The sequence below is a fragment of the Tauraco erythrolophus genome, chromosome 8, assembly GCF_009769465.1.
Source record: "Tauraco erythrolophus isolate bTauEry1 chromosome 8, bTauEry1.pri, whole genome shotgun sequence".
NCBI classification, from domain to species: domain Eukaryota; kingdom Metazoa; phylum Chordata; class Aves; order Musophagiformes; family Musophagidae; genus Tauraco; species Tauraco erythrolophus.
In genome coordinates, this window is record NC_141472.1 from 20,321,824 (window position 1) to 20,336,736 (window position 14,913).

A 14,913-nucleotide genomic window follows, 5' to 3' on the forward strand; every position below is an offset into this window, starting at 1 on the left:
CTAATTAACTCCTGAAGGTATTAGATTTGCTTTTAAATTGGGCAAAACAGTAGTGCAGTGCTTAATGCTAGGACCTATCGCAAATGACAATAACAGTAAGACATAGTTCACAATGTAGCCTTTTGTGGTTGAGAGCTTGTTTAATAATTAGGATGAGGATAAAGAGGAAATGGGTAGAGATTGTACTAGTGGTGGGCGTTGAAGTGTGATGGTACTGCATGTTCTTTTGAGCAGATATCTGCTGTAGCACGTTTAGTTGGTTACCATGGTTTCCCTTCCTGCAAATTCTATTGTTGTGATACTGAGAAGGAATCGAAATAAGGTTCTGCAGCATGATTAAAAAAAAAAGGTAATAATGTTAGCCATGATTATGAGTCATGTTTTCTTTATGTTTGGGGGTTAGGGCACATTCAAGATTATGTGGCATCAAGAGAGAATTCTTGAGGCAAAATAAATATCAAAAATTAGTAATCCTTAGTTTAGTTGACCCAGCTACATGTATTGTGCAAGAAATTGGTACACATGTTCTCTCTCCCTAAACTATGAAATTGCATTAAGAAACTAGCCACTGATATTGTAAAAGGAGCTGTACTTGGTAGGCTGTTGGAGCATAACACTGCACATGAACCTTTTTAATTTCAGAGGACAATTGCTTTGGTAGCTGAATGCTGTTCATTTTCAGTGAGCTCTTTTGGGACACACATGCAGTGCTCTCCCAGAACATGCCTTGAGTGCCGTGGAATTACTTACACATGTAAAATTCAACATCTGCAAAAGCCTGGAATTCAGAGGTTGAAACTGTGCATCTGCATTCTGCTGGAAAGCCTCGTTGTACAGACTGGGACATGGAAAAGAAATTGGGGAAAGAAGAATTGTTTGAAACAACTTTCTATGTGATAATGGCTGAATTGCATTTCTTTAATGATGAATGTATCAAAATTTGGTCGTAGTTTATCCTGAATCCACAGCTGATCTAGAAGTAGTCAGAAGGAGCCCAGCAAAACAGTAGCTGACTGCAGCCCTTCACTTTGCCATAGTAACGGTACTCTGACATCTGAAAAAATGATAAAGACCATTTTGAAGACTAAACTTTGCATATCTTTCTATCTGTGTATTTTTTTACTTGACTTGAAGATGCAGTGATTGGCGATGGTAAGGGCTGAATTCAGGTTCTAGAAACCTTTCTAAAATATTCACTGAGTATTTCTTGGTCGCTAGCTGAAAAACCTGAGAAGCTATATATATGTATGTGTATACACCTCCCCCCCAACCCCCACCCCCCCCCAACTTTAAAGCTTAGCTGGGTTAAATAGAATCCTTCCAAAATGTGATCAAACCTATCCGTGGGATAAATATGTTTCAGCCTGACCCACTTTGATCAGTTTTCTTTATTCTGCATGAGATGGCAAAAGAGTGCTCCTTCCTCTGTGGCCAGCTGAAGCTCTCAGGTGCGGGGGGTACTCTCCGTTCTCCCCCAGGCTTAGCCCATCACACTTCCACAGGTACAGCATTCAGGCGAGTTTCAAAAATTGGCCACTCAGATACCTGCAGCTTCTTTTAGATGAAAGAAACAGTTCATGCTTAAAGCTATTTTAATAGGCTAACACAACAGGTATGCCAGCTCATATGCTGGGCTTGTTTTTTTTCTTCTCGTGAAGAGCCGAATATTTCTTTTACGAAGGCTTAAATTCTGCTGAACCTAAAGCTGTCTTTCTCTTGTTTGGGAACATGACACGAGCTGGTGCTAGCCCCAGGGGAAAGTGTGATGATAAATTCTGGAGTTTGCTTTTCTGCCCTAAAGTGAAACAATTGGGCCTCTCTTTGAATGATCTCCCATGTAAAAGAAGTTTGTTTTCCTTTGTAAACTTTCATACTAAATAATATACTTTGTTGCTTTGTCAATAAGGTGGAAGAGCATAGGTGTCCATCTGCCTTACGTAAGTGTGCCTGAGCACTACTGAGGTGCCTGCGCTTAAGTATTTAGAATAATAATAAATAGCTACTAACCTTAATGAGTAATTAACTGGCTACCTTGGCCCTCCCACAGACTAGAATGCTTTTTTCCTTATGGTTTATGTCTTCTTGCTGCGTTCCTGTTCTCCTTCCCTCCTCTTCCCATCTGTTGTTGTCAGCTCTGTTTTCTTTTGGCTCGAGTGTCTAATTTATCTTTGGCAATTCAGTTTGCTGCAGTTGGTTTTTCTGCTCGTGCAAGTTCAGCACTTCTCAGAGGAATATTTTCTGCTTTGGTGGTGGTGTGAACTTTTTGGTAACTTGTCCAAAAGCTGCCTGTGCTCAATGCGTATAGCTCATGTTCGTTTTATGCCATGTCCTTCACCTCTGACTATAGCTTCTGCTGCACCACGAAGACCTCTGGTAATCTGGTGCACAGTAGAGTCATTGGATTTGTGGAGAGACACTATGGAGGAGCTCAGGAGATCTGGGCTCACTTCTTGTCTTCATGTATGACTTGGCTCCAGACTTTTAAGTTTTCCGTGCCTTGTTTCTCCATTAGAGAGGATATTTTCTTTCCCATAGTGTCTCCCGTGCCTAGGGAGGATCTAGGATCTCTTACAAATGGCTCAGGTACAGAAGTCTAGGATCTCTTACAAATGGCTCAGGCAAACTGGAACTTGTACCCCATCTCTCAGACTGCCCATGTCGCTGCTCCTGAGCAGGAATCTGTGTTGTACTGTGCTATTTTTATGGTATATAATGTCTACTTGTTTTGAAGCTTCTAGACACTGTTGGAGTTGAAATAGTAAAAAGTCAAATTCTGATGCGATCAGTTGGTAATTAAATTGTGTATACGTGTACATAGCATACACACGCTCTCCTCTTCTCCCCTGTTCTCTCCCCTGTCAAAAGGATACATATCTTTTCTGTAGGTTCTTCTGGAATGCCTTTTTGCTCTATTGCTTTTAGAAAATGCTAGTTAGAAATGTAACTTCAAGTTAGTCCATTTGATTGGCCTCTTCTTTTGTATGCTTTTGAAATATGTATTTATAAATTTTTGTGTTTAGAGAAAAAAACTTCTTTCCTGTGCTTCATCAATAACCAAAGAAGTCCTTCAGCTGTAGATACTATGGATGCTTTATAAATATGTTTTCAAAACAACACAATAGCCTTGTATTGTTTAATCTCATAATTGTTTTCATCAAAACATTTATGAATTATTCACTAAAGCAACTGACAGCAATAAACGTTATCTGGCCCAGTTTTCCTCTTCCTTCTCCCTCTTTTATACTTGATGTAGCTCAGCTGAGTTAAGTACACTTAGTTCCTCCTGATTTGATAGGTGCTAGGAAGAGAATCAGGCTAATTTTATATTTACTTTTTTCCTTTTATGACTTGAGATGAGTGAATGAACTCCAACAGTTTCAGTAATAAATTGGAATCTGCCCCACCTATTGCTGCATTTGCACCAAGGAAGAAATGGTGTTCTAAAAAAACAGAATATATAGAAAATATATTGAAAAGCTATCAATCTTTGTTGATGAGCTGTTAGTAGTGCCCAAAATTCTAATAATGCATATTGCATGTGCAGGAACCATTTCATTTTGTGTTATTGTTCTTGTTTATTGATAAGGAATGCAGCTTTGAGGAAAAAACATTTTAGAGAGCAGGGTGAGTATATTGGTGAATCTCACTGTTCATTAAAAAGTGGTGAGTGATTACTGGAAGATCAGTTGTAGAATACGTCGAGAAAACAACTTAAGTAAGTAGCAAATTGTGTAATAGCTTTAAGTAAGTTAAGTAGGCCTGCATTGTAAGGTTGGGATTAACAGTGGCTTAAGGCAAATCAGATTTGACAAAATCTCTCTGGAACAGAAATCTTACTGTAGTTATTTTTAATTTAAGGGAAATTTAAATTATATATAGATATATATTTTTTAATATAAACTTTGAGACCTTAAACAACAACCTGTACAGTGTACATGAAAAAAAACCCAAAACTAAAACAGGAAGAACAACAACAGAAACATGTTTCTCCACTCTGCTCTCCAAAAACTCTTTTTGCAGCTATTTTATGAAAAGGACAGTTCTTTGGATTTTCAATTGATGTCTTCCACTCACATTTCCTTGATATACTGACTTAAAATGTGCATATTGTTTTAGTAAGATAAATTAAGAGCAAGTTGCTTTTAGTGTGAGAAAACCTGTAGAAGCGAAAAAGAAATATGACAGTCAGAAGTAACTTAAATCCTTGTAGGAAAAGCTGCTGTAAGTGAAACAAAAATGAACATGTTTGAGCATTATGCTATGGCAGTTCTCTCTCCATAGTACACATGACTGCAGTGGAATTTCCGTTACAGATCTGATGTTCTTCTACTTCTAAATTTACCAGAAAAGCAATGTCATATGTGACCTAAAATGAAAATGTTATACTTAGGCAGAGTAAAATCTGTACGCACACTTCAAGGTTTGCTGAGCAGACACTGGTGAGGGTCAATACCTTAGCTTAGAAGAATTAAAATACAGTTCTGCTTTAAAGTAATACAGAAGCTCTCAGTAGCATGAAGTCACACTGTAAAATAAGCTCTTGGAGAATATTTCTTCAAAGTTTTTGGTAAATAAACAACTATTTGCTTAATATGAAACTGTGAAAGTTACTAACATTCCCGCTAGTAACATTTCCAGAAGGCGTTTATTCCAGACATGTTGACATAGGTTTCCAAATACTGCTTTCATTTAAAGAGAAGATATCAGGCTTTTACTACTTTCCCATGTGTTTATAGACTTCAGATGTATCTTAATCACTAACTACAGTGAGTCTTTTCCCAGAAAAGACAGAGATTTCATCAGGTAGAAAAAGCAGTAAAACATTGCCCAAAATATTGGTATTGATTCTGATTCAATCATCAAATCAATTCCAGGGAGTTATATCAAGTTTAAATGGAATAGGGCATGCAAGCACAATACTAAGAAGCGGTAATACATCTATACAAGATGTTCTTTTCAGAACTAGATTATTTTCAGATGATCCATCACAGATCAAGACATTAAGAGTGATCTTAAGTGTTAAGTGATCTTACTGCATATTAATAGCAACATGGTCCTTGATCAGCTGACGTTTGTTCAGAGTTTGAGATGGTGAAAATCAGCTGTTAAAAACTGCAAGAAGTAAAACAAGACATTAAGACAAAAGAAAACTTTTCTTATTATTTCATTAGATTTATTTGTGAAACACGCCATTACGGGTACCACTGGCTGATGATACTTTCAGTCTTCATTGTTTTCAGCAGCTGTTACCTCCTGCCGATGCCCTAGAGCGGTTGTGTCTCTTTCACTTGTGTTGTCCCTGACAGTGCTCATGATCCACAGGGAAACGCCATTGCTCTGGTCCTCACTGCGCGCTGTTCGCAGCGTGCTGTTCGCACAGTATTGTTTCCCTCTCGGACAAGGAAGTCTGGGCAGTGATGCAGGTAAACAGTCTTCCGTCTCAATTGAGAGAGACTGCTGGGAGGCTGTTGTCAATAATACAGCACCAGCTCTGAATTTTTTTTTTTACTTGATCTAGATTAGACAGAGCAAGCTGAAGATTCTGTCTGCAGTGGCGTGGGGTAGACACGTTGCAGTTCCAGCTCTGGGATTTGTTTTCTGTTCTGAAGGATGCCACACTTTTTCCCTGCTAAACTAAACTATCATGCGTTGAGTCAGTGCATGGGTCTGATCAGGTTTTAGGGATAACTTTATACCTAATTAATGTTCATCAAGCAACAGCCAGCCAACCAGCCAGCTAATGCTGCCCTTCCAAATGACACAGGAAAACTATCTGTAGTGACTGTAGTCTGCCACTTGTCCCAGCCATATCAGACAATGAAGGTTTTTTCTATCTCCACTTGTATAAAATGCACCTTTACTCTCAGTCCCTAATGCATTTGATATCATTTATGCATATTATGTTCTTAGAAACTACTGCAAAAGTTTTGGAGATGGTGCTGTTTGTCAGGTAGGTACTCTGGGAGGATAACAAGTTCCATGATTCCCTAGCCATCCTCAGAAATGTTGTTGCCAATAAATAATAATAATGAGAATGATAATAATTTTAAAAAATGGTCTGCTCTCCGGAGTTGGAGACGTTCAGGGATAACTGTGTAGAAGAGATTTTGGCTGCATGCAAGACCTGCGTTTCTTTGACAAGAAAATGGGCCAAAAGAGGATCTGTGGAATAATTTGGTTTCTTTCACATGAACACAGCAAGATTAGGAGATATTCCTGATTGCAAGATTGTTTGTATTTCTGTGGCTTTTTATGGCTTGTTGAGACTCTAGTCTTAAGTGTTCGTTGAGAGTTTTCGGAAGGTAAAGCTGAAAATCTGGCACCTAATTTTAAGTGAGACTTCTACCTTCTGGTTGCAAAGCATGTTAAGACAGCTTTTCTCCAAGGGAAGATTAAGTCCAAGTGACCTTCAGGCACATGTACAGAACTTAAGATTTCCCAGCTCAGTGTATGAAGTTGCTTGAAGCTAATGAGGACACAGGCAGCCCCAAGGGGAGTTAACTTTGTGGTCTAGTTGCAGCTACACATTTTAAATAATGCTTTTGTCTAGATACTCTTCTCATCATAAAACAGCCTGTGAAAGAGGTGAATAGCTACTGTACAGTTCTGTATGTGGACTCTTAAATCCATCTTCTTAGATGGTAAGAAAGTGCGGATGGGCTCTTGGTCCCTCACTTCTTCCTTTTGTTTCGTCAGTGAATGCTGCATACAGAGTAGGTGGCTGAGTCAGAAGCCTGTCTCTCTCATGCTATGATACCTCATTCAACTCCTCCGTCCTTTATTACTAGCCACATTTGCTCTACCATTTAATCCGTTTTCCCACGTTGTTATCCACTCTGCCCCACTGGCAACCAAAGGGACTAGACAGAGTGATTGCTTTTCAGACAACTCGGAATAAAAAAAGTCTTTTATCTGTAGTCCTGCTGCTTGCAAACAAACGCACAGTAGACACAATGAGACTGTTTGACGTGTCAGAGGTCTATTTCTTTTTCTTGGAAAAACATCTAATGTTCCTCTGTTTAAACCAAAAGAGAACATACATTATCTTTGTCCTGCTTTCTATTTCTTAAACAAAAACCAGCTGGTACTAGTGCTTGCCTTTAGGAAGAGACCATCAGGAAGTTGAAATGTGAAATCTTGGCTCTACTTAGTTGCCACGGTGATGTATAATTAACCAGGCTGCAGTAGTGTTATAGAAAGTAAACATAAGGAAATATTCTTGCTAATGGAAACGTTTAAACCACAGTTTTGAGTAAGACTGAAGGGACCGAAGATAAAATTTTAATTGGTCATTTGCAATTGGACGTGCATGTTTGCATTTATATTGCAATTTGATCAAAACAGTATCATTGTGTGGTCAGAAAGAAATTTAAATGAGTTTGAAAGAAATAAAACAGGATTTTGAGATACTTTATTGATCGTACAGTCTTTGTAAGAGATTGGTGTTTCATTGATTTGCGGGGACTTGGGGGTTTTTTCCTCCTTGTTTCTAATAGGATTCTCTTTGAAAAACAATACATTTCCCCCCAACGTATCCAATAAGAAACAAATAGACAGAAAAAAGTTTGATTTGGAACAAATGGGAAATTGGATAAAGGCGAACCATTCAATGTTCACCTCTTGCAGCTGATATGCAAGCACCTTTTCCAAGTGGTTATGACACTGATGCAGAGTAATTTGTTTGCCTGGATACCTTTCTTTAAGTGGTAATTGTTAAATTATCACAATGTATTTTAAACCAAGGAAGTTGAATGTACTTTTGGAAGGCCACACATGCCAAAAGAAATCGATGTGCAGTTCCCCAGATCCATACAGGAGGAAGTTTCAGTCTGTTTGTGAGGTTTCCGAGAGAGATGAGTTTAGGTGTGGGATGCTGTTAAAGAATTAAAACTGTGGAATGTTGTCTATGAGATATTCGTGTGCAGAAATGTGGGTCAGGAGCAGTGGGATAAAGATTACGTACTTCTGGGAATCCTATTCCTTGTGGTGTCTCTTAAAGACACACTTTATGCGCAGCAGTCTGAACAGATGTTACAGCGTAGAGGCTGCTCAGTGAAACACAGCTGGGGTAGAACCATGCACCTACTGACCCTGATGGGAGGAGGACTAATCCTTTAAAAACTTTTGTTCGTTCTCTGCACTTGGCCGTCTTGTTCTTCAGAACTTTGCTTTAGACTCTGAAGGATGTTACTAAAAGACACTGCGTGTACTTAGTCATAGACCCTGAGAAGCTTTTCTGTGCCTTATCTTCCCTCGATAAGATTAGTGTAATACTTTCTCTTCGGGAAAGCTAAGAGCAATAAGTGACCTTCAGCTTGTTTAAAACTCTGCTGTAAGTACTGTCAGAGCATATGTTACTGATTAGAGCAGCAGTTCACCTGCTACATCTCTTAATAAAAATAATTCTATTGCATGTTGTCATTTAAGGCCCATTATTCTTCACCTTCAGACTTACTTGGCTCTCCTGTCAAATTTTAACATCACAGTGCTTGTATGTGCTCTATGTACATTATTCCCTCTAACTTGAGCAGAAGACAGTGAAGGTTGCTCGCTGTGGCACTGCAGAGCGCTGAGCACCCTTGCACGTTGACTCCTCTGACAGTGAAGGGTGTGCACGGAGTGCGTCTCATGGTCAAAGCTCGTTTGCCGCACATCACTCTGAGCAGAAAGATGCTTTGAAGAATGAGCCTGAACATATTTCTGCCCCTTCTGCTGTAACTTACAACATTATCTTTCTACTTTCTGAAGAACTTGCATTCGCTAACAATTGCATCTTCTGATGAAATTAGCGTTGGGTAAAAACTTACTTCTTTCTGTCATTTGGTAATTTATTGCTTTTGGGTTTGATTCATTGAACTTTTAGTTTGTGTGGCATAAAAACGTGCATAGAAGTACCAGTTCATTTCCAGTAAAACACCCAGGTAGTTCCTACACATCGTCTCCTCTTTTCTTACTGAGCAGGACACGGATTCTTGAGGGCCCCCTCATGTTTGGGCATTGTGTAAAAATAGCAGCTCCTGACGTTACAGTCACTGTCAGTATTGGTAGGGGGATGGGAAGGTTTAGCGTTTTGATTCAGAACACAAGAAAAACAATATACGTCACAGAACAAGTGGGTTTGCCCATATTTGCAAGAAGAGTGCAATATCTCACCTGAGGCAAGGTCTAAAATGATGCTTTCCCCCGTTCGGCAAGCCCCACTGAAAAGGAGCCGCTTCAGCAAAGCACCGGTGTTTGCTTTGCTCCTTAACGTCTCTTGTGAAGCGTTTGATTGAAAAATGAAAGCAATCCATCCTTTCAGATTCAGTTTTTACTGTTTATTTGGCAGATCTGACCTCACAAGGGGGCCGATACCCTGTGCATCAGCCCTCACTGCTGCCCAACCAAGGAGTGACACTGCGGTGAGCTGCAAAAGCAGCTTCTTGCCTCCATCTTCTCCGCAGGAAATGCGTCGGTCGTTGCCAAGTGCCAGCGCTGGCGTGTTTTCACACGTTTAGATTGCTTTCAGGCAGAAAATTGTAGCAGATTGAAAGTATGGTTTTTGAAAATAGGCTAGTATTCAGGTAAAACTGGCATTCTTGTGGTTGCTAAGAGGCCACAAGAAACCTGTTCCACCCCGCCTGCGGAATTGCTGGTGTCAGATAGCTTACGCATTATATATCCTGTATGTTACAAAGATTTGCTTGAAGCTCAGAACTTAACAAGCATAACACAGAAGGACTTTTGTACAAAGCTTGAAGAGTTAGTCCTTGGCCTTTGGCCAGGAATAAAGAATGCTTGCCCTTGTGCCATTTTGTCCTGTGCTGCTCCAGTTCTGGCAGCGGTTCCGCTTCAGTGTAATTGTTGGCACCAAAGCTCAGCTGAACCCTGAATGGCCTCTTCCTGCAAGCAAGCAGGGGCGCAGGGGTCCGAGACGGCGTCAAAACTCCGTATTGATCAACTGTAATAGAGGACTCTATTATGAGAACTCTTCGTATCAGAGCCAAGCAAATTGACTATGGCCATGCAGTAAAGTACTAAAAAAGGCATAAAGAGTGTGAAGTAATTTTCACTTTTTCCACGGGATAATGGAGGGGCTGAAAGAATAAGAGAACAAACAGCTCCTTCTGGGACGGTCGCTGTTTTGGCTATCTGTCTGCAGTTGTTGTTGATCTCTCCTTCCTATCTGTGCTAAGTAGTAGTTGAGGTTTTCATTCTTGTCTGGACCAGGCACAGAGCATAGTCACAGCTTTAAGTGATAAAGTGTTTTTTATTGTTTGCAAAGGCTTGCTTACTCTTCTTTATTCTGCTTACCGTTCTTTAAAAAAAAACTTTCCCATTTCATTGAGGCAGATTTGGAAGTCAAACCAGAAACTTCAGACTCTACTACGATGGAAAGCACTTTGTTGGGGAGAAACGTTTTGAGTCCATCCATGACCTGGTGACAGATGGATTGATTACTCTCTATATTGAAACGAAGGCAGCTGAATACATTGCCAAGATGACAATAAATCCAATTTATGAACACATAGGATATACAACTTTAAACAGAGAGCCAGCACACAAAAAACATATGCCAACCCTGAGAGATGAACATGATGGCAAAGAGTCTACAGGAGAGGATGAGGTAGCAGAAAAGAGGGTAAGCAATTGTTAACCCACACTCTTTTTTCTGTTAGACTTTTTATTTTGTACTTTTAACCCTTCCCCTCTACTATAAAGTGCTAAAGGTATCTGTAGATATTTAGTCTACATATTTACTTCCAGTATTGCTTTAATAGTAATATTATAAAGTGGTTATAGGTTTTTTTAATGGTAATTTTTGCATATTGCAGATTTCTGTGATTTGGAGGTTAGTTATTTATCATTGCAAGGTTCTTTTCTTCAAATATTTTCACAGTTACAGATGTTACCATTAAGCTACTTCTTTATTTCAAACGGGCTAAGAACATTTCATCTTAAAATTGTTTACAGCATCGACGACAACTGCCCTTTGGTCAAAAATTATATTTCTTAATATATTGAGCATTCCTCAAACAAATGCATTCCATAATCTATTCAGCAATCTGCATACAATGACAGCAAAGTTGTCCACATTATAAATAAGCCTGTTCATTAAGATGATAAAATGTTAAAACATTTCACTTGGCTAAGTTCAGCCTGTCAGAAGCTGACAGAGCTATTTTTGGCCTTAGCCAGACTTATGAAGAAGGATTGCTCTCTTCAGAGAATTGCCGTATCAGCTGAGAGCTAACTGTGTCCTGGATTATAAAAGAAAAACAAGCAACAAAGAAATCCTAGAACCGGTGAAAACAGAAATATTAAAGGAGGTTGGGAATGTATCAGGCAGACAAAGCAACTGCCTGAAACTTCATTTGTGTGACAGAGACTAAACTTAAAAAGAAAACATAATGTAAATTCCATCAAGTTAAACTAAAACTTTGTTTATTGAAAACACATATGACATACGAAAGTCTTTTTAAAGTTTATTTTTACATATGTGTAGGTGTTAATGCATAGTCTGATGTGCTCCCCTATTTCAGAAACTTCAGAATGATGTCAGGGGTGTCGAATATGCTTCTATGCATTAGAAGAAATGCTAACCTTAGTTGGGATCATCTGTTTGTCTTTCCAATCAGATTTATGTCTGTGATTTCAGTTTTTCTTGAGTTGGAGGAAAGGTCTCACTGACAATTTCCAACATACTTGACTCTCGACAATGAAACTAAGCTCCATGCAGAGTCCACGGAGAGAGGAGGCTCATAGCTTTGGTCCTTCAAATCCTTCTCCTGCAGATTCTGTTGTCCTGCACTGATTTTTCTGAGAGGTGAAACACCCAACTTAACTCAAAGTATGAATCTTCACTGGTATCCAGTCATTTTGACAAAAGAAATCCTGGTGGGGATATTGCTGCTAGCTGGCCACATTAAATACCTGATTTCTTGCCTGTTAGGTACCAGTTGTAGAGGGGTGAGTGATCAGTTACAGTTCCTGATAGCCACTGACTTGCAGAGTGCTGTTTCAAAAGGATATTTTTGCATGTTATCATAGAGAGTTCATTATAATGCAGAGCCTGGCTATAAGAGTTCTGGAAGTCACCGCTTTGGGTTTCTTTGGTAAAATTAACTCTTCCTGCATTTAGCAACTTTCCAGTGACAACAGAACTTTGTTTAGTCAAAACATTTTTTAGACTGATGAAAAAGTTTTCATAGTAAAGAGATTTCAGTGATTGTTATTGAAGAATGATGGTTTTTCCATAGATTACATGGTGTCGTGTCAGACTCATTAACAAGGTATACATACTGGTTTTAAACCTTTAGAGAGGTTAGTCATGTAATTCCAACGTCCCGCCCCGCTTGTCTGGAACTTATACGCAACTAAAGTGGCTTCATCTGCAACACAGTTCAACAGCAGTGGTGTTTGCTGGCCTGAAGCCCAGCTTTTGAGCCTTTTCTCTTTATTTGTCTTGGAACCATATTGATTTGGACACAATGAGGCACACAGACATTGCAGTACAGTTAAATGAGGAGATTTCAGTTTAATTTTCAAGTCATTATCCAGTTGGGATTACTACCTGTGGCTGTGCGAGGAAGGCACAGCGTGATCCTTTTTACTGTGGAGCAGCGCAGAGGTAACATCTTTGCAGCTTTTACACCTCTCAGGGCCTTTGCTGGAAGATGACTCAGAGACTCCTGAGTGTCACTTCATCCAGCAAGTCTCCAAGGGGAATGAAGCATTCAACCCCATGACCAACACCCAATCCCAGTAGTGACCCTGGCATTTGGAACAAGCCCCAGCATCCAGCTAGGGCTTGCCAAATCCTTTCTCCCTCCTCTGCAAGTCACAGGATGTGGAGGGGAGCACGGGAAGGGGGAGAGAGATGGTGGTGGCCTCGTCAAACGTCTCATCATGGGGGGTAGCTATGTGCAGTGTAGGAGTGGTGGGGAGAGGGGACCGCAGAGGACTTCCAAAGTATCTCCCATCACTGTCTGGAGGACTTGGCTACTTCCACATCGACCAAAGCTGTCACCTTGACAGCCTGGGAGAGCTGTTTTGGGTTCAGTGGAGTGAACGTAACTGACTGGCTGGAGGAGCGTAGAGGCAGGTGACTGAATGATGTCTGATGGTCAATTTTACAAAAAAAAAATGAAATTAGGTATGTACTTGTTTGACAAATAATTTGCATTTAAGCATGAGTACTGGATGATAGGAAATATTTCTCTGGCTTTTTTAAAAACCTACCTGCTATAAAAACTTAACATGCTAGCATGAGGAACACCAGAGAGCTTACTTCTCCACTTAAACAGAAGACTCAATCTCTCTGTTAGTTTATAAGCTTTCTTTGGTAAAATAATAATAATGCAATAAGAAAAATATACTTATCTTCTACTAAATTGCTCAGAAGGTCATTTTACCCTTTTTGTTGAAATTTACTTGAAAACTTCAATTAATAATAACCTAGTATTTACCTTATTATGAATCATTAAGCCATGACAAAAGGAAGTTTTCTTACAGGACGTTTATAAATAGGCCAATTAGTTTTTTGTTCTCTTTCATGGAAGGGATGGCAGAGCGATGCCTGTTGTGCAATACAAAGAGGATATCACTGAATCCATATTGACAGTTCTACCAAAGAATGGAAAGAAAATTGTCAAAAATCCATAAGAAAAAAACATTGTCTTATGATCCAAACAGCAAAATCTGTGTGCTACGACATTAGCCCTTTAGCCCCATGGTGAGGATGAAGATTTCTGCAGGGTACGGTATTTGGCAATTAATGCCTCTTTATCGGTTTTATCCTGTAGCCACACAGCTTCTACCTGAGCTGTGTGTTTCCTTCTCCATAAAGAGAGGACAAAGTCCGGGTCTTGAACATTGATCGTCCTGAGCCAAAATACATTCCCAGATTTGCAGCCCCTGAGGCTGTTCTGATCCAAATCTAAACTTTGTGCCTGCGACTGTTGCCCCGTCCTGTGTGGGTGGTGTATGAAAGATAAATCCTTCAGAAGAAGGGAAAGGAGAGATGCACAGGCTCTGACATGGGAACAGCTGGTGGGAACGTAGTTTCACTTTCTGCCATAAAGTCAAGTGGAGGAAATTGGACAGCCAGAGAATGCACCTCAGACTTGAGAATGAAATATTAAAGAGCACTTCACCTAGCCTTGAATTTGTTGTGGCAAACGAATGTAGCAGGAAACACCACAGATTTGTGCTAGATGCCTCCCAGCATGCACTAATAATACTTTATTTGTTCCCCACTCTTTTCAGCAATTAATTTATAGTAGAAGAATTCAGCATGTGTTGAGTGACTTGTCATATGCAATACACTAAAAAGGAGCTTTAGTAAAGGGGAAGGATTTAAAGACCGTAAAAGATGAAAAGACAACAATTATGCAATCACTAGATGAGGATTGAAGGACACAAATCACAATACTCCTAAGTACCGAGTCCTGCAAGGGACCATATTGTGGTGTGATTTAAGATGCAGTTTTTAATAGGAAAAGCATGAGAATATAATCCACTGCGCAGCATGTGTTTCACTGATTATGAGAAGGAATATGACTGTTTACCCTATGCAAGTGTATATTAAAAATTAAAATTAAAAATCTGGGTTAATGATTTATGATTTTCATAACCTGTGAAAGAACTAATAGTCAGAGATAACTGGAGGAGTGGAGATTGAAAACAGGAGACTGCTTGTCATGCTCGAATGCCCTAAATAGATGTTTTAGCTGCTGTGCTAAAAAGGTAACACTGGTTCCCAAAACAGTCTGCAGATTGTTCAGAACTCAATTGTGCAGCCATCGTGGTCTGTGTGTTAAGAGAGGGCTAAGATTCATTTGAAAGGGGGCTTCCCATGTGGATTCAGTCTGTATGGCCTCGTGGAAGTGGAAATAATACCCAGTATCACAAGATTTACTATTCCTCCCGTGC

At 39.6% G+C, this 14,913-nt stretch overlaps 1 protein-coding gene across 1 annotated transcript in view; it reads left to right on the forward strand.

Moving 5' to 3' along the window:
- CHN1 (chimerin 1) overlaps window positions 1-14,913 on the forward strand; it is a 104,743-nt gene that overhangs the window by 43,532 nt on the left and 46,298 nt on the right. Inside the window, exon 6 of the mRNA XM_086615459.1 lies at window positions 10,333-10,621. Coding sequence (XP_086471585.1) covers window positions 10,333-10,621 — 289 coding nt within the window. The remainder of the gene's footprint in view (window positions 1-10,332; window positions 10,622-14,913) is intronic.